Genomic DNA, 26,045 nt, shown 5'->3' on the forward strand with positions numbered 1-26,045 from the left:
AGAGATCAGAGCAAAACCACACAACATGAAATATGTGAGTCTATATATAATGGTGAATGAACATATGTACAAGAGCCCTCTGATGTGAGGTGACTTTGAGTAGAAAGACAAGTGCAAAGGCAGAGATGATGTCGGAGTTGAAGCACGGTCGATGACGAAGGCTCGCGTCGATGTGAGGCAAAGCACTCCGAGAGGTGGTCTGTGTCGAAGGCTCGCATCGGTGGAAGCAGAGGCACTCCGAGGTGGTAGTGGCAGCTGAAGATGAGGTGATGTAGGCTTTGGTGACAAGGGTGCTACTGTACCTAAGGTGGTAGATGAAGAGCAGAGGGGGCTGCCATCCCGAATGGTGGGTAGTCGTGCAAGCTCTGATGACAAGGGTGTAGGCTCTAATGACAAGGGTGCTGTGTACCTGAGGGTTGCAAGCTCTGGTGACAAGGGTGCTGCGTACCTTAGGGGTTGTGAGGAGCAGAGAGGGCTGCTGTCCAGAGTGGTGCAAGCTCTGGTGACACGGGTGCTGTGTACCTGAAGTGGTAAGGAGTAGAGAGGGCTGTCGTCCCGAGTGGTGCAAGCTCTGGTGACACGGGTGCTATGTACCTGAGGTGGTGCCAATGGTGAAGATAAGCAGAGAGTGGGCTGCCGTCCCAATGGTGTGATGTAGCAGAGAGTGGGCTGCTGTCCCGATGGTGAGAGCTGAAGAAAAATGCTGAAGTGCTCTATGTAGCAGAGGGGGCTGCTGTCCCATGAGCTGTGGTAAAACGCTGATGTAAATGCTGATGTAAGCCCTGATGTAAGTGCTGATGATAGGCTGATGTAAACCCTATTGTAAGCGCTGAATGTAGTAGATGTAAATGTTGCTGTAAAATGCTGATGATGTGATGATGAAGTGCTGATGTAAACGCTGAATGTAGCACAGAGGGCTGCTGTCCCACTGTGTGGCCTGTAGCAGGAAGTGGGCTGCTGTCCCGTGATGTGGCCAGATGTGAAAACGCTGAGGTGCTGTCCTATCAGGTGAGGATGATGAAGCTATTTGGTGTAGAGCCCGGCAGAAGCAGCAGCAGCAGCATATGAAGTGGTACCGGATATGATCAATGATGGTACACTCAGGTGAATGATGAGGCAAAGCTATATATACCAAGGGGGAGTGCTGGTCGGTCAAGCTAAAGGCTGTCGGCCAGCAGCAAAGACATAAAATCCCTAAATAAAACCAAAAATCCCCGAAAAATCAGAAGAAAGGTTGGAGTCGTTGCTTCTCATGTGGGAAGAGAGGTCATCTGTCCAAGGATTGTTTGTCCAAGAAGAAGGACAAGACCAAGGGTAGTCTTCATCTCAAAAGAAGGGCAAAGACAGGACACACGACAGTGATACAGATACTTCTAGTAACTCATCTAGGGCTCCCAGGGCGCTTCCGGTTTGGGAGGACCAAGATGGTGTACTTCTCTAGTATACATGCACTTTCTCCCATGTGCTTCTAGCCAGAGTAGGCTTGTGGGCAGGAGAGGGTGTTGGTAGCAGCTTCATTTTGTGGTGCACGGGAACAGTGAGTCAGAGTTCCAAGCATTAAAAATTTGGTAGGACATGGTCATCTTTGGTATAGCAGAGATTATGGACAGGATTTGTTGCGAGTTCATTGTAAGGCTTTTGGGACGTGATGTGTTCACAGTCCACTGTTGGGGATTATGGGCGCGGTGTGTCCAGTAGCTCATCATCTTATTCTTGGAGTTCACCACACACTTGTGTGGGAATTTGGAGCCAAGCAAAGTTCCTTGTTGTTCGTGGTGGCATTTTGTTTCGAGGAAATACGTTGGCGGGTGCTCTCTCTCAGCTGATTCTGGAATGTGCATTACTGGAGGGTCCATGGTTGTATCTTCATCAGCTTATCTTCTTCATACTCTTGCACACTATGAGGTGCAGAGGGGGTGTTAGAAATTGTGCATCTTAGTGTTATGAGACTGTCCCTATTTTAGCAAGTCATGGAGGAGTCGGCCAACTCCCTCATATCACTATAAAAGGGTCTCCCATTATTCACTTGATGTAGTCCAATCCAAGCACAATACAACACCTCTTGTTGGCTATTGCCATCGTAAAGCTTCATGCTATTATAAAAGGTGATCTTGTCCACAAGCTCTCTATCTCCTTTGCTCCTTCTCCCTCTTGTCTTGTCTACGCTTCCACCTGTGCATAATCCAACACCTTGGTCCCCCAAAAAGCTGCACCATTCATGGCTGCTAGGCGTCGAAAAGCCAAGACTTTGTGCGAGGCTCTTGGAAGTAACTTTGCCTCTCTAGACGGGTTAGGGAGGTGTGGCCTTTGGCTAGTCGATCACAGGTGGCCATGGTTATGCAAAAGCAACATCATAGGTCTTGCCAAGGTTGACGGTAAGGTCTCTCTCCGTGCAAAACCTCTCTAGTGCATTCAAGTGTCTGTGTAAACCCTCGGCCGAACCTGAATTCAAGACAATGTCATCTGCATACAACAATATGGGCGAGCCGTGAGCCTATGCCTCCAAAGCTTCCACAAAGACCTCTTATCTTATCGATGGAGAGACCAAAAAGTGGAGAAAGAAAGAAAGTTATATTAAACGTCTTCAAAAACTATGAGACCAAAAGTGATACAATAGTGTCCATGTAATCTCATAATGGTACAAAAGAAAACAAAGACTAGAGCTATGAGCTGAGAATGTCAAATCCGAGCCATATGATACAAAGTGGGACCATCATCATACAACCTATGGAGCTAACCCCCCGGTAGGGGGAGGGGGCCGTCAAGGATATCGAGCATGGGGTTAGCCTGTAGGAGGCTCTGCAGATCCGCCGGGCAAGGGAAGGTGGCTCTGTGCCTCTCCAAGATCACCTCAAGTTGGGGCTGATGTCTGTGTTGTTGGCGAGGTCCATGGAGTCTGGGGGTCGGGCTCACTGTAATGCCGTGGCCCAGTCTAGAGACACGCCAGCGTGGGGTCTGGCACGGGGTCGGGCACTCAAGAATGTGTGGCTAGGTGAGGTTGTGGGTATGTCATCCATAGCTGGTGGGCATCCTCTTGTGGTCGGGAGAACTGAGTGATGGTCACCTGGGGCCGGGGTGGGTGTCTCCCATGGGGTCTGGACTCCCTAATTAGTGAGCCTCTGTGGCGGTTAAGCTCTAGTAGGAAGAGGCCCACGCACCGTTGATATGGATAATCTGTGAGAAAGAAAGAAAGAAAGAAAGAAAGCTGTATTAACGTCTACTAGAGGCCGAACTCGACCTATGAGACAAATCAATGTACAACTGTCAATGTCTTTTGGATGTTCAGAAAAAAAAAAGGACAAAATGAACATGACATAAACTATGAAAGTACTGAGCTAGTGGGGGGGTGTGATGGATGGAGCACTACTGCTAGAGGCTCAGTATGCAACCTATATGCGTAGGGTATACAAGAATGCAATGCAGATCTGTCTAGCTCTAACCAGTACCATAATGGGGGTGTAATATGTGATACATAGGCGATGGCGAGGCAAAAATACCTCGGAGCATGATCTCTGGGTGTGAGTGTAAGTGAGCTAGCCGCTCCTGGATATGGTGCTGATGTCGAGCCCGTATCTTGGTGATCTCTCTTTGATGTAGTCTGGGAGTCTGGTAGCCTGGTGCTCTTGGTCTCCGTCTGGCTCGGAGGTCCGCAGCGCTGAAGTGTAACCCCCTCCTGTGTCGGGGTAGGCAATGGGATAGATCTCTGGAAGAAATTAGTGAGCTGGAGTTGTCGCCCACCTCTCCCTGTGGTATGAGTCCGTAGCAGTCTCTCTCTGTGGCGCTGTGTCTCTAGCAAGAACTGGCCAAATCTGCGCTGGTCTCGAGACTCCATGATCTGGCGGAGTGAGTGATGTCCACTGAAGATGGTGGTGTATCTCTCTCTAATGACATTATATGCTCTGCATCTGCATACATAATGTTCCTCACTCTCAACCTCCTCTTGGCATAGTCTGCATATCCTCTCTGCTTTGGGGATCCGTGCTGCCCTTACCTGCCTCAATCTCAAGTTGGTGTGATGACACTCTGAGCTGGCCAATCACCACTCGGGCACTGTGAGGCATGTACACATCTATGTATCCAGGTCTTTGTATGAATCCATCCACTGAGATATGCATAAACTGATCTCTGTAGTATAGCATCTTCGGCGGTAGAGGCTGATTGGGTGTAATCCAAGTCTCTTGAGTGTATCGCTGCCATTAATCCTGCTGAAGGACTCTGTTCCTCTCATTGAGAGAGAGCTGGATGTGTGGTGCATGTATATCATACTGGAAAGGTGGCAGGTGATCTATGTCAAGACCATGCTGAGTGAGCCACTGTATCATTTGTGAATACCATGATCTCCTATCTCCACTCTCTGCGAGCTGCCTGGACGCCTCAAAAGCTCTATGTGAGAGTCGATCTGATGGCATATCTCTGATCCTCTGTATGAAGCAGATCGTCTGGAAGAGGGCCTCTACTAGCATAGGAGGTGCAGCAAACCCCGTCCGGACAATGTCATGTGGGACGGAGGGTTTGCTGCGGATCATCCGTGAGAGCATGAGAATCTGAGGCCTCTCTATCTAAGACCATGTGGAGGTGGCGAGCCTAGGTGCCCATATTGCTGCAGCATACATCAAAGCAAGGGTGACTAGTGTGTCAAACAACCACCCCTTCGTGCGGGGCTCTTGGAAGTGTGCTTGGTGACACTGTCTCTCTAGCATGGCCAGAGCTGCATACCCTCGTGTGAGTCTATCCCTGGCTGCCTGTGCCATAGTAAATCTTCCTGGCGGAGTCGTAAATGTAATCCCCAAGTACACATATGAGTCTACCTCCTCTACCTGTCCTCCTGCTAGTGTGAAGATGGCCTGTCGCTCGTCGAACCGGCCTTGAGGTGTGGAAAATCATGGCCTTGGTTTTCCCAAGGTTCACTGTAAGCCGCCTTTGTGTGCAGAAGCCATCGAGTGCATGGAGATGGTGCTGTAGTCCCATCCGCGACTCAGAGACCAGAATAATATCATCTGCATATAGCATAATGTGGACTGTGGTACCTGAGATGACTACCCCGTCCCCACCACCGTGACCAATGAAGTCAGCCACCTCATCGATGTATAGCCCAAATAGTGTAGGAGAGAGTGGGCATCCTTGCTTCACACCTATGGTGCTAGCAAAAACATCAGATAGCCCCCGGGGCATTGTATGCCCCCGAAGACCTGCTCATATAAAGCATAGATGCCCCAAACCATCTCTGATGGGATCCCCAATGACTGTAGGCGCTGGAAGAGTCTCTCTCGTGGCACCGTGTCAAATGCTTTGCGGAAATCCACAAAGCAGCAATATAATCTCTTCTCCCGCACCCTAGCCTGGTCAATTAGACATCTTAGAGTGAATATATGGTCAATAGTGGAGAAAGCTCGTCGGAATCCAGCTTGCCCTGGTGCTCGCAGTCCCTGCATATGGTGACTCTCCCAATGGCCCTGTGTCCTCTTCCTCGCCTCCACTCTCATCCTAAAACTGAAAACTGAAAGCTAAGATCTCAGACTTTGAGATTGTACAAGATGAAAAATCTAGATCCTACTATGCCAGGTATAGGGTACAATAAGTGATGGGATATGGGAGAGCTGAAAAAAAACAGTCAATCAGCCCTGTATGTTGGGCAAGGGCCCATCGAGGATGTCCATCGTGGGTGATACAAGAAGCCTAGAGATGTCGATAGTCTGCTGTGAGGATGAGGCCGCTCGATGGCAGGCCAGGATCTCTTGAATAATGGGCTGATGAGCTGGGGCCTTCTGGAGTGTGCGCGCCCAATCTGCTGCGGCTCCCATGGGCCTGCTGAGAGAGAGAGAGAGAGAGAGAGAGAGAGAGAGAGAGAGAGAGAGATAAAGTTGTCATAGCGTGATCATCGTGCTATATAAATGAAATGGATTTGATGTCTGATTATTTAAGTAGATGTGAATGTTTTCATGGAAGGTGGTCATAAAATAGATTGAAGTAAGAGCTTATTTTATGATTAATTTTCCCATCCAGCAAGAAAAGATCAAGCCTGTGCGCATAGTGGATGTCCCTGGGCACTTACGGTTAAGATCAAAGCTTGATGACTTCTTAACAGAGGCAGGAGGAATCGTGTTCCTTGTGGATGCTGCAGATTTCATGCCCAATGTCAGGGAAACAGCAGAGTGAGCCCTCAATCTTTTACAAGTAGTATGTCTTGGTAAATGATTCCATTTTATCATGCTTTGTAGGCTTGTTTTTCTTGGTCTATATCAATTTCTGTTTTTATTGAAGCTTTCGTTGTCTCTTCTCTTTTGGCAAATAGTAGACGTGTGTTACAAGAGGGATAGTATTCCTTGGCAGGCCTGCATGAATAACGATATCCTTTCCGTTATTAGAGAGGGTGATGTGCTTAGAAAGCCAGGGATGGGTTTAGATACACGGGTTTTACTTTTCTATGCCAAGGTATTCCCAAAATCAGATCACATCCAATGAGTGGTGCAAAAGAAAAGTCTGGTATGTTGTAACTGAAGCAAGGGGCTTACACACGATACTATTAGTGCATAGCCAGTTTTATGTGTGTGTGATAAGCAGTGATGTAATATGTTTAGCCATGTGTCATTGCCCCAGTATGTGTGATGTGTCAAAGATAAGGCTTTTGAGCTTATAAAAGGCACTGAACTCTTTGAAGCTAAAAACATCAATGAATAGAAATATTATTGAGTCGTGGAACAACTCTCTCTTGAGTATAGTTAAAAACATCAATCAATAGAAATATTATTGAGTCGTGCAATAACTCTCTCTCTTGAGTGTAGTCTCTCTCTGTCTCTGTCTCTGTCTCTGTCTCCATTTTATACCCCCTGTATGGTACAGGATGGAGCTAGCTAGGTTGCATATCATGATTGTATACTCCATGCATATAGCTTTGCATTCTCCTAGTAGGTAGAGCTCCATCCCCTTCACCACTCATTGTACTTATTGCACACCCAGATTCAGCTTTTTTAGTTCAGTACTTTTTCATTTTGTTGGGATGACAGAGGATACCCCATACAGGTACACCGATTTGTCTCATAGGCCGAGTTCGGTCTTTTGGAAGACGTTAATAAAATCTTTCTTTCTTTCTTTCTTTCTCTCTGCAATACCACATAGCATGGATATCTTTCATCCTCTGCATAGCTGCTTGCTGACCTGTGCTAAACCGAATCTCCCACAAATGGTATCAGAGCTAGGTGCTGAAGCTGCTGCTGCCAGCTCATTGTTGTTGCCCAGGATTTGTCACCGCTGTTTCAGAGCCGGAAGCCGCCTGCCCAAAGTGGAGTGTTGCCGCCATTTTCGCTGCCAATTTTGGGTGACACTAGTGCAGGGCGCGGTCGCCCATTTTGCTAGTGGCGCTAGTGGGGAGACATCCACCGCCACTGATTGCTTAGCCGCGTGCCTAGCCTGCTCCGCCAAGTTCGCTGCTACTCTGCCCTGTTTGCCCTCGTTTGCGGAGAAGGGTTTCTTGATCACAAAAATTTAGCAGAGAGCCCTCTGCACAGAGCTTTACTTGCCCATGGATGGATCTCTTTCTGGCGATGGTGTCGATGATGACCTGGGCTTTGGAAGAGGAGGCGAAGGGCTTTGTAGCTTCCGTAAGGCGGTGCATAGGTGCCGCAGGATGAACATGCTGCGTGCGTTCTTGGGTGTAAGAGTTGATGGCCACGGTAACGAAGAAAACTGTGATGATCCTGTGGACAGGTTGCAAGAGTTAATGTCCAGAGTGGGTGATTTTGAAGATGAAGATGAAGACTTTGGTCTGCACTGGTACAGGTTCGTGAGCTTGTTCAATAAGAATAGGCTCAACTCTGAGGACATTCAGTGTGCGAGGAGGTTTTCTTAATGGGAGCTGAAGTGAGAGAGTTCTCAACACCTGTTGGTCCATTAGTTGCAGCAATAGCCCAAGTCTCCCTCAGTAAGGAAGACTATGATTGGGCATTCTAGTTGTTTTTATGTGTATGAGCGTCATGGCTCCTTTGCCCGGGGAAGTCCCTGAAATTTGAGTAATAATCCCTATGTGTGTTTTCCCTTTATACGTTTGTATCGCCTTTTATTATAAAAGGCTGTGTGTTATCTTTTATCCTTGTTAGGAAGTTCTGGAGGTGACGAAGAGCTAACTTTGCCGCTTCGGTCACTTGCTGATTGCAAGAATAGCATGGCACATGAGGTACGCATGGCTAGATCGCTCCCTTGTAGCATGTGATGGAGTTAGAAGGTAGCTACTTTCTTTGTGTGTTGGGTCTCACCACCTTCGCTCCGAAGGGGTTTTGTTGGGTATTCGGAGCCTCGTGTGTGTGAAACAGCCCTTAGATGGCTTAGTGTGTTTATGTATTTGAACAACCTCTTATAGCCATTTTATGTGTGAGTGTGATAAGTAGTGATGTCATATGTTTAGCCATGTGTCTTTGCCCTAGTATAGGTGATGTGTCAAAGATGAGGCTTTTAAGCCTAAAAAGGCATTGTACTCTTTGAAGCTAAAAATATCAATCAATAGAAGTATTATTGATTCGTGCAATAACTCTCTCTCTCTCTCTCAGGATACCCCACACAGGTACACTGATTTGTCTCATAGGCTGAGTTCGGTCTTTTTGGAAGATGTTAATAAAATCTTTCTTTCTTTCTTTCTTTCTCTTTCTGCACTACCACATAGTATGGATATCTTCCATCTTCCATAGCTGCTTGCTGACCTTTGCTAACCCTAATCTCTCACATATTTTAACCAAGCAATATTTCAAAAGGTACAAGCTTTGAGGGCCTTTCTTGGCCAGATACAACCATATATGTCAAGATACAAAATATCGTATTTTCTTTAGTTTTCCTCCCTATAGCGGGTAGTGATCTTCAATTTGGAAACATTGACAGGGCAGCTCAATCTTCAAGTACCCTCGTAGGTACATATGCGTGTACAATCGGTACACCCTGAAGGAACCTATTAGACCTTGTTGAGAACCATTTTGACAGAAAGCTAGTGAAAAGGCTGGTTATGCCTCTCACATACGGGAAAACAATATAAGCTATGGGTGATGACTTGTATAACGCCATGGGATGATACATGTATAAAGAATGCATGAATCTAGCATCGAAATGCTACAAGTTGTTGTGCAACATGTTTCCGGGTGTCGTTAACGTGTTGAAACTATTTGGGATTATCGGAGGCTTATGCTCATTGCTAGATAGAACAATGAAAATGGGAGTGCCATTGTTTTCATCCAATCAAGACCATAGGAAGTTTGAAACTCAATGTGCGGATTTCTATGAAAAAAGGGCTTGAAGAAGCTTACTCATCGCAAGATTTCACTAAATGTGTTAGTTGAGGACAAGAATGTGGTGATGAAATCCAAGTGTGCTACATTCAGGAACTTTATTCACCAAAAAGATGCGTGCTTATCGATCGAGATGGTGTAACTCCGAGCGGGGCGGAAGTGGGGTTTCACAAAAAAACAAAAGAGAGATGTGCACGTCTGACACCACACACAGGCCAGAATGGGTTGGCCCCCCTTGGAGGATTTTATTACCCAAGGAGAAAAATATCATCTACAAGGTTTGAGTGACTCACTCTACCCACGGAAGATGCTGCATTATCCATATACAACCATCATTTGACCATACACACAGGCTCATCAAAAAAAGCCCCATGAAAATGCCAAGAATATGTATATTCCATGTGGATACTGGCTAACATAGCTTATCTAATAGCTGGCATAGCTGCATATGGTTGAATCATAAGCCCATAAACCGGTCCAAGTTATGTTGCAGTAAGCTATGGTGGATGAAACTCCATCGAGGGTGAGAGAAAGAAAGAAAGAAAGAAAGATTTTATTACCGTCTTCCAAAAGACCGAACTCGGCCTATGAGACAAATCGGTGTACCTGTATGGGGTATCCTCTGTCATCCCAACAAAAGGAAAAAGTACTGAACTAAAAAGCTGAATCTGGGTGTGCAATAAGTACAATGAGTGGGGGAGGGGATGGAGCTCTACTACTAGGAGAATGCAAAGCTATATGCATGGAGTATACAATCATGATATGCAACCTAGCTGGCTCCATCGTGTACCATACTGGGGGTATAAAATGGTATACATCAATGAAGGGGGTGTCCACAGCCCCTTGAAGAACATGCATGGGTCTGCTCTGAAGCGAGCCAGTCGCTCCGCACCCTCTCTGTGGAATTGAGCTCTGATCTCTGTCATCTCTCTCTGGTATAGGCATGGTGTCCGAAAGCCAGGTGTCCTCTGTCTCCTGCGGGCTCTGAGTGTCTCTGCTCTCTAGAGAGTAATTCCCTGCCGTGTAGGGGCTGGGAGTGGGATGGATCTCAGAAAAAATGTAGTAATCTGTGTCTATCGTCCCCCCTCTGGAGCTGTCTGAGCCTGTAATGATGTCTATCTGTGAGGTTGTATGTCTAGAATGAATCTCCCCAGAATGTGCTGGTCTGCTGCGTCAAAGAGCTGGCGTAGGGAATGTGGCTCTCTGAATAAAATGGGATATCTCTCTCTGATGGCTGTATATGGTCTGCATCTGCATACATAATGCTCCTCACTCTCCACCTCCACTCTGCACAATCAGCATACCCTCTCCTCTCGGGGGATCCGTGCTGCTCTGCCAGTCTCGATCTCCAGTCGATGTGATGAGACTCTAAGCTAACCAATAACTACTCGGGAGCCGTGTGGTAAAAAGCCCTCCATGTATCTAAGCCTCTCTATAAATCCATCATCAGTGATACTCATGAAGTGATTTCTGTAGTACAACATCTAACATGTAACAAAGCAACCACCCTCGAGAGAGGAGGAAGAGGAAACTGCAGTCGGCCGGCAGAAGAGAGAGAAAGAAAGAAAGAAAGAAAGAAAGATTTTATTAACGTCTTCCAAAAGACCGAACTCGGCCTATGAGACAAATCGGTGTACCTGTATGGGGTATCCTCTGTCATCCCAACAAAATGAAAAAGCATTGAACTAAAAAGCTGAATTTGGGTGTGCAATAAGTACAATGAGTGGGGGAGGGGATGGAGCTCTACTACTAGGAGAATGCAAAGCTATATGCCTGGAGTATACAATCATGATATGCAACCTAGCTAGCTCCATCCTGTACCATCCTGGGGGTATAAAATGGTATACATCAATGAAGGGGGTGTCCACAGCCCCCTGAAGAACATGCATGGGTCTGCTCTGAAGTGAGCCAGTCGCTCCGCACCCTCTCTGTGGAACTGAGCTCTGATCTCTGTCATCTCTCTCTGGTATAGGCGTGGTGTCCGAAAGCCAGGTGTCCTTTGTCTCCTGCGGGCTCTGAGTGTCTCTGCTCTCTAGAGAGTAATTCCCTGCCGTGTAGGGGCTGGGAGTAGGATGGATCTCAGAAAAAATGTAGTAATCTGTGTCTATCGTCCCCCCTCTGGAGCTGTCTGAGCCTGTAATGAAGTCTCTCTGCGACGCTGTATGTCTAGAATGAATCTCCCGAGTATGCGTTGGTCTGCTGCCTCAAAGAGCTGGCGTAGGGAATGTGGCTCTCTGAATAAAATGGGATCTCTTTCTCTGATGGCTGTATATGCTCTGCATCTGCATACATAATGCTTCTCACTCTCCACCTCCTCTCTGCACAATCTGCATACCCTCTCCTCTCGGGGGATCCGTGCTGCTCTGCCAGTCTCGATCTCCAGTCGATGTGATGAGACTCTAAGCTGACCAATAGCCTACTTGGGAGCCGTGTGGTAAAAAGCCCTCCATGTATCTAGGCCTCTCTATAAATCCATCATCAGTGATACTCATGAAGTGATCTCTGTAGTACATCTTCGGTGGAAGAGGCTGTGTAGGCGATATCCATGTCTTTCGTGTATAGAGCTGCCATAGGTCCTGTCTCAATACTCTGTTCCTCTCACTATGAGAGAGACGGATATGTGGTGCATCCCTGTCATACTGGAATGGTGGTAGATGATCCATGTCTAGGCCATGCTGTGAGAACCAATGTGTGACCTGTGCATACCATGATCCTTTGTCTCCTGCCTCAGCCAGCTGTCTAGATGCCTCAAAAGCTCTGTATGACAATCTGTCCTGTGGCATCTCTCTGAATCTGTCTAGCAGGCATATAGTCTGGAATATGGCCTCTACCATCATAGGAGGCGCAGCAAACTCTGCTCGGATAATGTCATGAGGTACTGACGGTTTGCTGCGTATCATGCGTGCCATCATGATGGCCTGTGGTCTCTCTATCTGTGTCCACCAATGGGTAGCAAGGCCTGACGCCCATACCGCTGCTCCATACATCAGTGCCGGTGTGACTAATGTGTCAAATAGCCACCCCTTCGTCCGGGGCTCCTGAAAATGCGCCTGGTGGCACTGTCTCTCTAGCATAGCCAATGCTGCATATCCCCGTGTCAATCTAGCTCTGGCTGCTGAACCCATGGTGAAGCATGTGGCTGCTGCAGAGAAGGTAACCCCTAGGTACACGTATGATGTCACCACCTCCACCTGGTGTCGTGCGAGAGTGAATGTCAACTGACTCCTGCGTTGTCTCGATGTATGAAAGACCATAACCTTGGTTTTCCCAAGGTTCACAGTAAGACCCCTCTGTGTGCCGAAATCATCGAGTGCATGTAGATGCTGCTGTAGACCTCCTGGAGACTCAGACACTAATACAATATCAGCAATATAAAGCATAATATGTACTGAGGTACTTGCTAAATCAACTTGATCTCCGCCTCCCCGTGTAATGAAGTCCGCCACCTCATCAATGTATAACCCAAATAGCGTGGGGGAAAGTGGGCATCCTTGCTTCACACCAATGGTGCTAGCAATAGTCTCGGACATACCTCTTGGGCATCTCACTCGCCCAAAAACCTGCTCATATAATGCATAGATGCCCAATGTCATATCTGCTGGTATGCCAAGAGACTGCAGGCGCTGAAAGAGCCTCTCTCGTGGTACTGTGTCAAATGCCTTGCGGAAATCCACAAAGTAGCAATAGAGCTTTCTCTTCCTCACTCTGGCCTGATCAATCATACATCTCAAAGTGAATACATGGTTAGTGGTAGAGAAAGCTCTCCTGAAGCCTGCTTGCCCTGATGAGCGTAAACCTGCTCGCTCAGCATATAAGCTACGCTCTTGCTCCAACACTGCACCATAGAGTTTGGCCAACACGTGGCCAACCATAACCGTCCTGTAGTTGCTCGGATCGAGCATATCCCCTGTTTTGTGAATCGGCACAATGGTGTGCATCGTCCACTCCGCAGGCAAACCCTCTGCTAGTGCCCTGTTAAACAGGTGTGCAAGAAAAGGAGCCAAAGAATCTATTGCATATATGAGATGCTCACCCTGCAGGCCCATATGGTCGGCGGCCCGTCCATGCTGTAGGCGGCGGATAGCTTCCTTTACCATCGAGTGGGTAAAGAAGCCAGCTGTGGTAGGTCGAGGCTCCTGTGGCTGAGGTATAGGTGGCTGCTGTGGTGCGTGGTTTAGGCCCTCTCCATGTGTGCCATGTCTGTGGGTCTGCAATGGGTGTCGGTGTCCGGGCTCTTTGAAGTGCCGCCATGAGATAGGGCTATCTCTACTCATGAAGAAATGGAAGATCTCTAGCTCCTGTATCTCTGCGAAGGCCCGCCTTTTGCGGCGAGTAAGTCTCCTCATCTCTCTCCTCGTCTCCTGCATATGATGGCTCCCAAGGCTCTCTGTATGCGGAGCCGTGAGTATAGGGCTCTGCACTCGTCATCATACCATCTGTTCTTGGGCATAGTCCCAGATCTCGCAGGCTCTCCTGAGTGGACACGATGTGGGAAGCTCTGTAATGCAGCCGTGTGTAGGAGTGATGCCAGCTGGGCTGTAATGGTATCCATAGGTGCCAGGGGATCCATGAGTAGGAGCCCATCCTCTACTCTGCCAGTGTATATGTCTGCCATGTCATGTGTGAAGTAAATGGTAGTGTGTGGCGTCGGTATGTGGGGAGCTGATGATTTCGGTGATCCGGCTAGTGAAAATGCCAAGTATGTATGATCTGCCCCAATAGGACGAGGTGGAATGGAGAATGAGGTGACAAGCTGTGATGCCTCCAAAGACCCCATAATGTAGTCTACCACCGTGCCTCCGGTCCGCGTATGACCCCCATGTGGGAAGCATGTCAGCCCTCCTGATCCCGGCCACTGAAGCATCCCGTTATAAATAACGAGACGATGCCTGGCTCCCAACTCTAGTAAGTGCTTCCCGTAATGTCCTCTGTCTGGTCCAGTGTCCTCTGATGCCCGACTAGCCCCTATCTCCTCTGGATCCAAAGGGTGGAGGATCTCCATGTCATCATAGTCATACACCTCACACTGTCTGCTCTGTGTGTGGGCATTGAAGTCGCCCGTAAGAAATACTTCCCCTAGTGTAGAATAATGCATAATCTCCTCTGACAGCCAAGTGTATGGCGAGGCTCCTGTCTCCTCCTCTTGTGGCATGTCCTCTGTAATGACATAGGAGGATCCTGATGGAGGAAAGTAACATAGGGCTATGTATATAACTCTATCCTGTGAGAGCTGTAAGCTGATCCACATGTATCTGGCCTCTGGATCCTGTGCTACCACTCTCAGTCTCCCCTATAGCTCCCGTCTGAGTAGAACTGCTACTCCCCCTGACCCTCTCGAGGTACCCTGGCGTGTGGTCCTTTTGTATGGTGACTCCCATTGGAATCCCTCTACTCGAGGTAGCCCTCTCTCTGGGCTCTGATGTGTCTCTGTCAGAAGTATGATGTCTCTCCCCACCATAACATGCTCCAGTCGTCCAGGCTGCACCCATAGTGAACCATTATAGTTCCATACTGCCATGTGTATCTCTGTAAGTGGCCTGGTCTGTGTCCCATAGGCCCCAAACTGCTAATCCATGGGCCGGCCATCAATGATGACCCGACCATCTCGATAGAAGGCCTTCTTGCCTTCTCTCCTCGCGTGTAAGACTGGTGGCATGCAAGCTCTCCTATGCTCAAGCTGCATCATCCTCGTGAGATCATCATCCAAGAAAATAGGTGCTCCCTCTAAACCTCGTAGTATGACCCTCTTCCTCATGAAGGTGACCCTCTCCGTCTCTCCTGCAAACTGAAGGATGAGGGCTCGCTTGCGTGTTGAGTCTTTCCCGGCTCTCCATGCTTTGGTGAAGGGGAGAGGGTCCTCTTCCCTGTAGCCGAGCTTCATGCATAGAAGCTGTCTATCTTTCTCGGGAGTGGAGTCGGGTGTCTCGGCTATACCTGTGACTCGACTGTTGAGGCGACGGGTATGCCTGATCTTCTCCTCCTCAATGGTGGTGTGAAGGATTTGGTGTTCTTCCCTTTGAGTCTCCTCCCTCACTTCTTTACGGATGTTCTTCTTCACCACTTCAACCCATCTTGACCGCTTGGCTTCGAGTTTTCCCTCCATGTCCTTTGTGATCTCCTTGGAGCTCTCTTCTTTGATGGCCGTGAGAGTGTTGTCATTGATCTCCCCTTCTTCCTTCTCATTATTCTTGATGGCTACTAGTTCCACTTTCAATGCACTCACCTCTCCTCCTTGAGTGCAGTGTTCTCTTGTTCAAGGTCCGTGACCCGTGCTTCAAGGGCCATGATGTGCCGGTGTAGTTTGTTCTCCTTCCATTGAGGTTGGAATCGGATGTCTTCTTGTTCTCCTTGATTAGTGCCCTAATTGCCGTCTCGAGGGCCTCGAGTTTCTCTTGGAGACTCGGGGCCATTCCTCCAGATTACTCTGCAGTCCTTCCCACAGGCAGGGAGGAGAGAGAGAGAGAGAGAGAGAGAGTTATGTTGCCGCCGCCTCGCTATGCTGGCCCGAGTCTCCAAGAGAAACTCGAGGCCCTCGAGACAGCAATGAAGGCACTAATCAAGGAGAACAAGAAGACATCCGATTCCAACCTCAATGAGGTGGAGAACAAACTACACCGGCACATCATGGCCCTCGAAGCCCGGGTCACGGACCTTGAACAAGAGAACATGGCACTCAAGGAGGAGGTGAGTACATTGAAAGTGGAACTGGTAGCCATCAAGGATACTGAGAAGGAAGAAGGGGAGATCAATGACAACACTCTCACGGCCATCAAAGAAGAGATCTCCAAGGAGATCACAAAGGACATGGAGGGAAAACTCGAAGCCAAGCAGTCAGGATGGGTTGAGGTGGTGAAGAAGAACATCCGTAAAGAAGTGAGGGAGGAGACTCAAAGGGAAGAACACCAAATCATTCACACCACCATTGAGGAGGAGAAGATGAGGCATGCCCGTCGCCTCAACATTCGAGTCACAGGTATAGCCGAGACACCCGACTCCACTCCCGAGAAAGATGGACAGCTTCTATGCATGAAGCTCGGCTACAGGGAAGAGGACCCTCTCCCCTTCACCAAAGCATGGAGAGCCGGGAAAGACTCAACACGCAAGCGAGCCCTCATCCTACAGTTTGCAGGAAAGACGGAGAGGGTCACCTTCATGAGGAAGAGGGTCATACTACAAGGTTTAAAGGGAGCTCCTATTTTCTTGGATGATGATCTCACGAGGATGCAGCTTGAGCATAGGAGAGCTTGCATGCCACGAGTCTTACACGGGAGGAGAGAAGGCAAGAAGGCCTTCTATCGAGATGGTCGGGTCATCATTGATGGCCGGCCCATGGATTAGCGGTTTGGGGCCTATGGGACACAGACCACGCCATTGACAGAGATACACATGGCAGGATGGAGCTGTAATGGTTCACTATGGGTGCAGCCTGGACGACTGGAGCATGTTATGGTGGGGAGAGACATCATACTTCTGACAGAGACACATCAGAGCCCAGAGAGAGGGCTACCTCGAGTAGAGGGATTCCAGTGGGAGTCAGCATACAGGAGGACCACACGCCAGGGTACCTCGAGAGGGTCGGGGGGAGTAGCAGTTCTATTCAGACGGGAGCTACAGGGGAGACTGAGAGTGGTAGCACAGGATCCAGAGGCCAGATACATGTGGATCAGCTTACAGCTCTCACAGGATAGAGTTATATACATAGCCCTATGTTACTTTCCTCCATCAGGATCCTCCTATGTCATTACAGAGGACATGCCACAAGAGGAGGAGACAGGAGCCTCGCCATACAGTCGTCTGTCAGAGGAGATAATGCATTATTCTACACTAGGGGAAGTATTTCTTACGGGCGACTTCAATGCCCACACACAAAGCAGACAGTGTGAGGTGTATGACTCTGATGACATGGAGATCCTCCACCCTTTGGATCCAGAGGAGATAGGGGCTAGTCGGGCATCAGAGGACATTACGGGGACCACTTACTAGAGTTGGGAGCCAGGCATCGTCTCGTTATTTATAACGGGATGCTACAGTGGCCGGGATCAGGAGGGCTGACATGCTTCCCACATGGGGGTCATACACGGACCGGAGGCACGGTGGTAGACTACATTATGGGGTCTTTGGAGGCATCACAGCTTGTCACCTCATTCTCCATTCCACCTCGTCCTATTGGGGCAGATCATACATACTTGGCATTTTCACTAGCCGGATCACCACGATCATCAGCCCCCCACATACCGACGCCACACACTACCTTCTACTTCACACATGACATGGCAAACATATACACTGGCAGAGTAGAGGATGGGCTCCTACTCATGGATCCCCTCGCACCTATGGATTCCATTACAGCCCAGCTGGCGTCACTCCTACACACGGCTGCATTACAGAGCTTCCCACATCATGTCCACTCAGGAGAGCCTGCGAGATCTGGGAGAGCAGATGGTATGATGACGAGTGCAGAGCCCTATACTCACGGCTCCGCATATACAGAGAGCCTTGGGAGCCATCACAGAGCAGGAGTCGAGGAGAGATATGAGGAGACTTACTCGCCGCAAAAGGCGGGCCTTCGCAGAGATACATGAGCTAGAGATCTTTCATTTCTTCATGAGTAGAGATAGCCCTATCTCATGGCGGCACTTCAGAGATCCCCGGAGAGCAACACCCATTGCGGACCCACAGACATGGCACATATGCAGAGGGCCTAAACCACGACCCACAGTAGCCACCTATACCTCAGCCACGGGAGCCTCGACCCACCGCAGCTAGCTTCTTTACCCACTCGATGGTAGAGGAAGCTATCCGCCGCCTACAGCATGGACGGGCCGCCGACCATATGGGCTTGCAGGGTGAGCATCTCATATATGCAGTAGATTCTTTGGCTCCTTTTCTTGCACACCTGTTTAACAGGGCACTAGCAGAGGGTTTGCCTGCGGAGTGGACGATGCACACCATTGTGCCGATTCACAAAACAGGGGATATGTTCGATCCGAGCAACTACAGGACGGTCACGTGTTGGCCACGTGTTGGCCAAACTCTATGGTGCAGTGTTGGAGCAAGAGCTTAGCTTATATGCTGAGCGAGCAGGTTTACGCTCATCAGGGCAGGCAGGCTTCAGGAGAGCTTTCTCTACCACTGACCATGTATTCACTTTGAGATGTATGATTGATCGGGCCAGAGTGAGGAAGAGAAAGCTCTATTGGTGCTTTGAGGATTTCTGCAAGGCATTTGACACAGTGCCACGAGAGAGGCTCTTTCAGCGCCTACAGTCTCTTGGCGTACCAGCAGATATGACATGGGGCATCTATGCATTATATGAGCAGGTTTTTGGGTGAGTCAAATGTCCAGGAGGTACGTCCGAGACTATTGCTAGCACCATTGGTGTGAAGCAAGGATGCCCACTTTCCCCCACGCTATTTGGGTTATACATTGATGAGGTGGCTGACTTCATTACACGGGGAGGCGGAGATGGAGGTGATTTAGTAGGTACCTCAGTACATATTATGCTTTATATTGATGATATTGTATGAGTGTCGGAGTCTCCATGAGGTCTACAGCAGCATCTACATGCACTCGATGATTTCTGCACACAGAGGGGTCTTACTGTGAACCTTGGGAAAACCAAGGTTATGGTCTTTCATACATCGAGACAGGGCAGGAGTCAGGTGAGTATGCAATCTGTAAGTTTCAATCACGCCGAAACTTCTATCGTTTCACGAGTTCTGCGAGACCAGGTCTTTAGACCTCGGTGGACAAGTTCTGAGGACAAAACCTACATTCACTCTCGCAGGATGCCAGGTGGAGGTGGTGAGGGGTTACCTTCTCTGCAGTGGCCACACGCTTCACCATGGGTTCAGCACAGCCAGAGCTAGATTGACACGGGGATATGCAGCATTGGCTATGCTAGAGAGACAGTGCCACCAGGCGCATTTTCAAGAGCCCCGGACGAAGGGGTGGCTATTTGACACATTAGTCACACCGGCACTGATGTATGGAGCAGCGGTATGGGCGCCAGGCCTTGCTACCCATTGGTGGACACAGATAGAGAGAACATAGGCCATCATGATGGCAGGCATGATACGCAGCAAACCGTCAGTACCTCATGACATTATCCGAGCAGAGTTTGCTGCGCCTCCTATGATGGTAGAGGCCATATTCCAGACTATATGCCTGCTAGACAGATTCAGAGAGATGCCACAGGACAGATTGTCATACAGAGCTTTTGAGGCATCTAGATAGCTGGCTGAGGTAGGAGACAGAGGATCATGGTATGCACAGGTCACACATTGGTTCTCACAGCATGGCCTAGACATGGATCATCTACCACCATTCCAGTATGACAGGGATGCACCACATATCCGTCTCTCTCATAGTGAGAGGAACAGAGTATTGAGACAGGACCTATGGCAGCTCTATACACGAGAGACATGGATATCGCCTACACAACATCTTCCACCGAAGATGTACTACAGAGATCACTTCATGAGTATCACTGATGATGGATTTATAGAGAGGCCTAGATACATGGAGGGCTTTTTACCACACGGCTCCCAAGTAGGCTATTGGTCAGCTTAGAGTCTCATCACATCGACTGGAGATCGAGACTGGCAGAGCAGCACGGATCCCCCGAGAGGAGAGGGTATGGAGATTGTGCAGAGAGGAGGTGGAGAGTGAGAAGCATTATGTATGCAGATGCAGAGCATATACAGCCATCAGAGAGAGAGATCCCATTTTATTGAGAGAGCCACGTTCCCTACGCCAGCTCTTTGACGTAGCAGACCAACGCATACTGGGGAGATTCATTCTAGACATACAGCGTCACAGAGAGGCATCATTACAGGCTCAGCCAGCTCCAGAGGGGGCACGATAGGCATAGATTACTACATTTTTTCTGAGATCCATCCCACTCCCAGCCCCTACACGGCAGGGAATTACTCTCTAGAGAGCAGAGACACCAGAGCCCGCAGGAGACAGAGGACACCTGGCTTTCGGACACCACGCCTATACCAGAGAGAGATGACAGAGATCAGAGCTCAGTTCCACAGAGAGGGTGCGGAGCGACTGGCTCGCTTCAGAGCAGACCCATGCATGTTCTTCAGGGGGCTGTGGACACCCCCTTCATTGATGTATACCATTTTATACCCCCAAAGCGTGGTTTATATGTTTTTTCTTACGGATATGTCCAAGGACTATGGATTGAGTTTTTGGCTCCCTTTATTTGGAATGCAGTGGATTTCTAGAATTTATGGATATGTTATGGATCAAGGATTTCTTTTATCGGCCGAAATGCCTGGAAAACTATTGGCGGCTGAAGTGCTCGGAAAACTATTGGCGGTCAAAATACCTGGAAAACTATTGGTGGCCGAAATGCCTGGAAAACTATCTGTCGTGGACATGCTTATGGAGAACCAGGATATTTATGCCTGTGACTTATTCTCATCTTATCTTCTATACACTTGGGCACACCTCTCCTTTCAGGTCTGTGATCAGGATACCACTACGGAGTGCACATGGTAGAATGAACTTGAGCCCACCTCTCCTCCTAGGTGTGTGGTTGGAGTACCAACACGCAGTGCATGTGGTAGAGTGAACATGAGCCCATCTCTCTTTTAAAGTGTATGTTTTGAGTACTGACATGGAGTGCATGTGGTAGAGTGGACATGATGCCTTGTGGGCCTGTGGCTGGGGACTTATGTCTACGCCAAGGGTCATTTCCCCTTCCATGATTCACTTGTGGAAGGGGAAACCGTGGTGAGTGTGTTCATTCATGGAAGAGTGGTAACCCTAGTGAGTGAATTCTTTCTGTGAACTCATGGAAGGGCAGTTGCCCTGGTGAGTGAAGCCTCGTGGAAGGGGAAACCTTGGTGAACATGTTCATTCATGGAAGGATAGTAACCCTGGTGAGTGAATTCTTTCTGTCTGTGATCAGGAAGGGAAATTGCCGTGGTGAGTGAAGCCTCGTGGAAGGGGAAACCCTGGCGAGCAGGTATGGTTTCATGGAAGGGTTGTTGCCTTGGTGAACCATATGGCTTGGGCATGCATATGGATCATAGGGATGGTGCCCTTATGCAGTCCAATGGCATGGCAATATGTTTTGTGGCTATGTATGCTGCTTCTTTATTTTTGCAGGTACTTAAAGCTACTTTTGGAATTATGGATATTTGAGACACAGTTGGCTCTTGTGCCTGTGTCTATTGATTATCCTGCTTATGGATTTATGGATATTTGAGACACAGTTGGCTCTTGTGCCTGTGTCTAGTTATTATCTGGCTTATGAAATTTTGGGACACAGTTGGCTCTTGTGCTTGTGTTTGGTTATTATCAGGGTTGTTGACTCAGGATATGGATACAATTTGTTTCTTGATATGGTTGGCTCTTGTGTCCGTATCTAACTTCGGATCGTGGATCTGGACTTACGGCTTTAATGCCGGAATTATGAAATATCATGGATTGGGACTGCTTTTGCTATACTTGAAGGATATCTCAGTGGTATCAGGTTTATATAGTTGCGGACAACTGCTTTATAAGACGGAGGATGTCATCATTTGGTCCCTTCACCGTCTTATAAAGCAGTTGCGGACAACTGCTTTATAAGACGGAGGATGTCATCATTTGGTCCCTTCACCAGTCTTGACGAGTGTTTCACACACTGGGCGGAACCAAGGTGTGAACGGGGATTTTCCACAGAAGAAGCCACAACATTTTACTTGCATGGTTTGGCTTGAAAGATGGCCATACAACATGTGGAGCATGCCAATAAAGTAACTTATAATATATATAAGTCGGCGTGTTCTCACATCATTAAAGACGAGCTATACATATTATTATTCTGGGCTTGGACAGGTTGACAAAAGGAGGTGCCCAGATGAAACTTGGGCATCAAGCCAGGAAAAGCATAAAAGCTGATATATTTGGACAAGTTCAGTTATTTTTGGGCTAAAACTTGGAGTACAAGCCAAGGAAAGCTAAAAAGTTGATATTTTTGGGCTAGCTCAGCTATTTTGGGCAAAAAGGGAAAAGTGTTGCAAATATAGCAACTCTCTTGTGCTGGCCGTACAACAGTTTATAGGCTGTTTTTCAGCGGGTCGACTCCTCCGAGGCAGCCATAGAGCTGGTCGACTTGTTTTTGGAGCTATTTATGGACTGTTTATGGACTGATTGAGGGGTTGATCTGAGAGCTTCTTTGGGACTGATTTATGGCTCTGTTTTAGGGCTGAATTGGCATGGAATTCGGGGCTGTTTGGGCTCCATACGGGGTTGTTTTATGGACAGTTTAAGAGCTGTTTATAGACAGCTTATGGGCTGATTACGAGCTGATTTTTTGGGACTGTTTTGAGACAGTTTATCGGATGGCTTTTGGAGCTATGTTTGTATCTTGGCACTGGATGGATATCTGGGCAAGATTTGTGTGGGTGCTTTGTGGAAAATCTGGTGCTGAATGCACCCACACCTTCGTATCTTGTAAAAGCTTTTGTGTGAATAAAGTTGTTCCTACGGGGGGCTGGCCGTTCCGGCTCAGTGCGGTGTCTTTGTATTATTTATGGTTCTTCCGCTGTGTTGTGATGCTCTGTCTCTGGTATTTGAAGTGTTGATCTATTATTATCGTTCCAGGTCCCCGCTTGTAGTTGTGACTGCTTACACCAAGTACATGCCTTTTGTAGGTTGCAAACCTTATCTTTTGACTCAAACACACTAGGTGAGTGACACATGGCATGGCCATTGACATCACTGCTTACTTCACACACACATAATATCTTATCCACCTAAGGGTGGGTTCACACACATAAGCACACTTACACATAAGTGAGCGTTCACACCCCTTTGGGAGCTATTCACACACAGACACACACACACACACACACACGCACACTTTCAGGTACACAAACAGTGGTACACGTACATGTACATGAGGCTCTAAATACCGAGCAAACCCCCCTTGGGAGCGAAGGTGGAAGTGTGATGAGGAACTTTCACTAGGCAGGAATACACATGCTCCAAGTTTGGTCTGAACTTGGCATGTTCTAGTTGTAGTTTAGAGGCTCATGTAACTTGGCTCAGAGGTTGGTAATTTTGGCTCAGAGGCTAGTGAGCTTGGCCTCAACAGGCTCAGAGCCTCAACACTAGCATTGCTTAGAGGCTTATCATGCTTGGCTCAAAGGTTCACGTAGCTTGTCCCCAACTGCGATTGAGAGGCTAAGGTGACACTGGGAGTTAGTTGTCCATGTCCTATATTGGTTTCAATCACAATATCCCCCCCTTACTTTGATAAGGGATTTTTAGTGGAGAGTTATTGAAGATAATTGACTCAAAGCACGCAAAGAGAAAAACACACACATAACATTTATTACAAATGTTTTTCGGGGGATGACCTGGGCAGAGGACCCTATTGACACTCACACATGGAAAATAGATACTATAGAAGTTAAAACTTCCATTTCAGTGATATGTCGGTGAGTCTTGACAACCTTTTTCAAGAGTCTAAGACTTGAGTCTCGTTCGGAGGTATCGACGTTGATGAAAAATCTGTCGTGGCAGTCCATGCTGGTGGTGAGGTCCTTGCGCTTGCACATGTAGATGTTGATGAAAGACACTTCTGGACTCATGTGTATCAAAATGAAATAACTTGAAGTGTCCACGAGGACATGACCTTATTTAGGGCGGCTCGTTTAGACTAGACCCTTGAATAATCTTATCACTAAGGTCCTAGTGTGCAGATTTTAGCTTTGCCGGAAAACTAATTTTCAAGGCTTTAAAGGATAAGCCTTATTCTAAGGCTTAAGGATTGAAACCTTAATTGAAAGGTTAAACACCTTCCCGAGCACCTTTCAGTGTTGCTAACCACCAAACGAAGTGCAAAGCGGAGGACAAAGGGCCGTAGCAGCTCGGCCAAGGCATAGGTGATGTGGAGCACGGACGCACATTACCTCTTAGGAAACAAGTTCATTGTTGTACTGATCATAGAGCTATAAGGTTTAGCTTAATCCAACTGGTTGCATATCAAGGTGGATTATTCATTTACAAGAATACAAGTTCGAGGTTTTGGGCAGAGCTATCCGAGATGAGCGGCTAGTGGTTGCAGGAGACGGCAAATGAGTGGCAGCTCAAAATTGGAGAGGCTGGGGTAGTTTGGTCCAAAATGTGTCGTCCAGCCTTAATCGACTCCAAGAAGAAGAAGAAGAGGTTTGGTCCAAGTGGCGGTCTGGTCCAGGTGTGCGTATTGGTCAAAGTTTAGGGGTGGTTGGCCAAGAAGTGGGGGGCCAGAGCGCACAAGTAGTGGCTGTCAGGTGGGTAGTGCTATCGCGAGAGGATGCTGCACAGCATTCAGGCACCTACAAAAGCTTGAGGTGGCAGTAGATTTGGACACACGACAAGCTCGCTTGCTGCTCCTTTGTGCTGAACTGCCTACTGGACAGAGTAATGGCTGACGAACTGATGCGGAGGTAGCGCAGAGATGTGGATGAAACTCCATAGAGAGAGAGAGAGAGAGAGAGAGAGAGAGAGAGAGAGAGAGATATTAAGCGTCTACTAAAGACCCAATGGACCTATGAGACCAAAGTGATACAATAATGTCCATGGCATATCTCATCATGGAATGGAAAATAAAACAGAAAGAAAACATAAACATAGCTATCTCACTGGGGTGATACAAAACTGTCCATGGAAACTCATCATGAAATACTAAGAACATAGAAACATGAGAGCAACATCAGCTCCGAGTAGATGGTATACCACTCTCCAAAATATCAAGCATGGGGCTAATGAGTATGGCCGAGAGGTCTCCCTTGGCTATGTCACGTGGAAAGGCAGCTCGATGGCGGTGGAGCATGTCTTGGATCTGGAGCTGATGAGGTGATCGTGGCCGACGAGGGGGTGGAGGGCGTCGGGCACATTGGAGTGCAGAGGCTCGGTCCGAGGTAACTCCTCTCGGGCGAGGTAGGTCCAGAGTAGCTCGTGGAGGTTCCACAAGATCCACTATGTTGGTGTCCTCCACCTCCTGGGTCCGGAAGAAACTGGTGATGGTTGGCTGGCGAGGGAGGGGGCGGGGTGGCTGGGGCCGAGGCTCTCTCAAGAAGGTGTGCCTGTGTCTGCGGATCTCAAGCAGGAAGAGGCCCAGGCAACGTTGGTTTGGAAGTCAATGATCTTGGAGAGTGGACCGAATCCCTCACGAAATAGATAGTGAAACCTCCCGCGGATCTCATAGGATACTGGGCAGTGGCATATGTAATGCTCCTCCGTCTCAACCTATGTGTGGCATAGTCGGAAGATCCTCTCCTCTCTGGGTCTCCGTATGAGTTTCCCAGCTCTGAAGATGCGCTCAGCTCTACCTGTCTCCACTCTGAGGCGGTGGGATGAAACCCGTATCTGGCCAATCGCAATCCGCATGGCATGGGACATGTGAGCACTCAAGTAGCCTGGCTATTGGATGAATCCATCCTCAGTGAGTGTGAGGAAGTGATCTTTGTAGAAGTGCATCTTCTGGGGAGCTCCGGAGGTGTGATCCATGTGCAATGTGTGTAGAGGCTGAGAAGATCCAACCGGATAACCCGGTTGGTATCCTTGTGAGGCAGCCGGAGAAAAGGGGAGTCCAAACTACTGAAGGGGGGGTAGGTGGTCCATGTAGAGCCCATATACTGAGAACCAAGTGGAAACTAGTGCATACCATACTCCAGAGTGCCCCTCAAGTGCTAGCTGTCTGGAGGACTCCTGGGCAAGCCTCGAGTACCTGTGGGGATCCATGTGACGGATGCGATGGAGGTATGTGAGTGTCTGGAAGAGTGCATC

The 26,045-nt window shown here is 48.3% G+C and overlaps 1 protein-coding gene across 1 annotated transcript in view; it reads left to right on the forward strand.

Annotated features, from left to right (window-relative positions):
* The window catches only part of LOC147631111 (uncharacterized), a 97,677-nt gene that overhangs the window by 33,645 nt on the left and 37,987 nt on the right, over positions 1 to 26,045 (forward strand). Inside the window, exon 4 of the mRNA XM_086809443.1 lies at positions 6,004 to 6,152. Coding sequence (XP_086665569.1) covers positions 6,004 to 6,152 — 149 coding nt within the window. The remainder of the gene's footprint in view (positions 1 to 6,003; positions 6,153 to 26,045) is intronic.

The sequence above is a fragment of the Cibotium barometz genome, chromosome 15, assembly GCF_041138505.1.
Source record: "Cibotium barometz isolate CiBa-2024 chromosome 15, ASM4113850v1, whole genome shotgun sequence".
NCBI classification, from domain to species: Eukaryota; Viridiplantae; Streptophyta; class Polypodiopsida; order Cyatheales; family Cibotiaceae; genus Cibotium; species Cibotium barometz.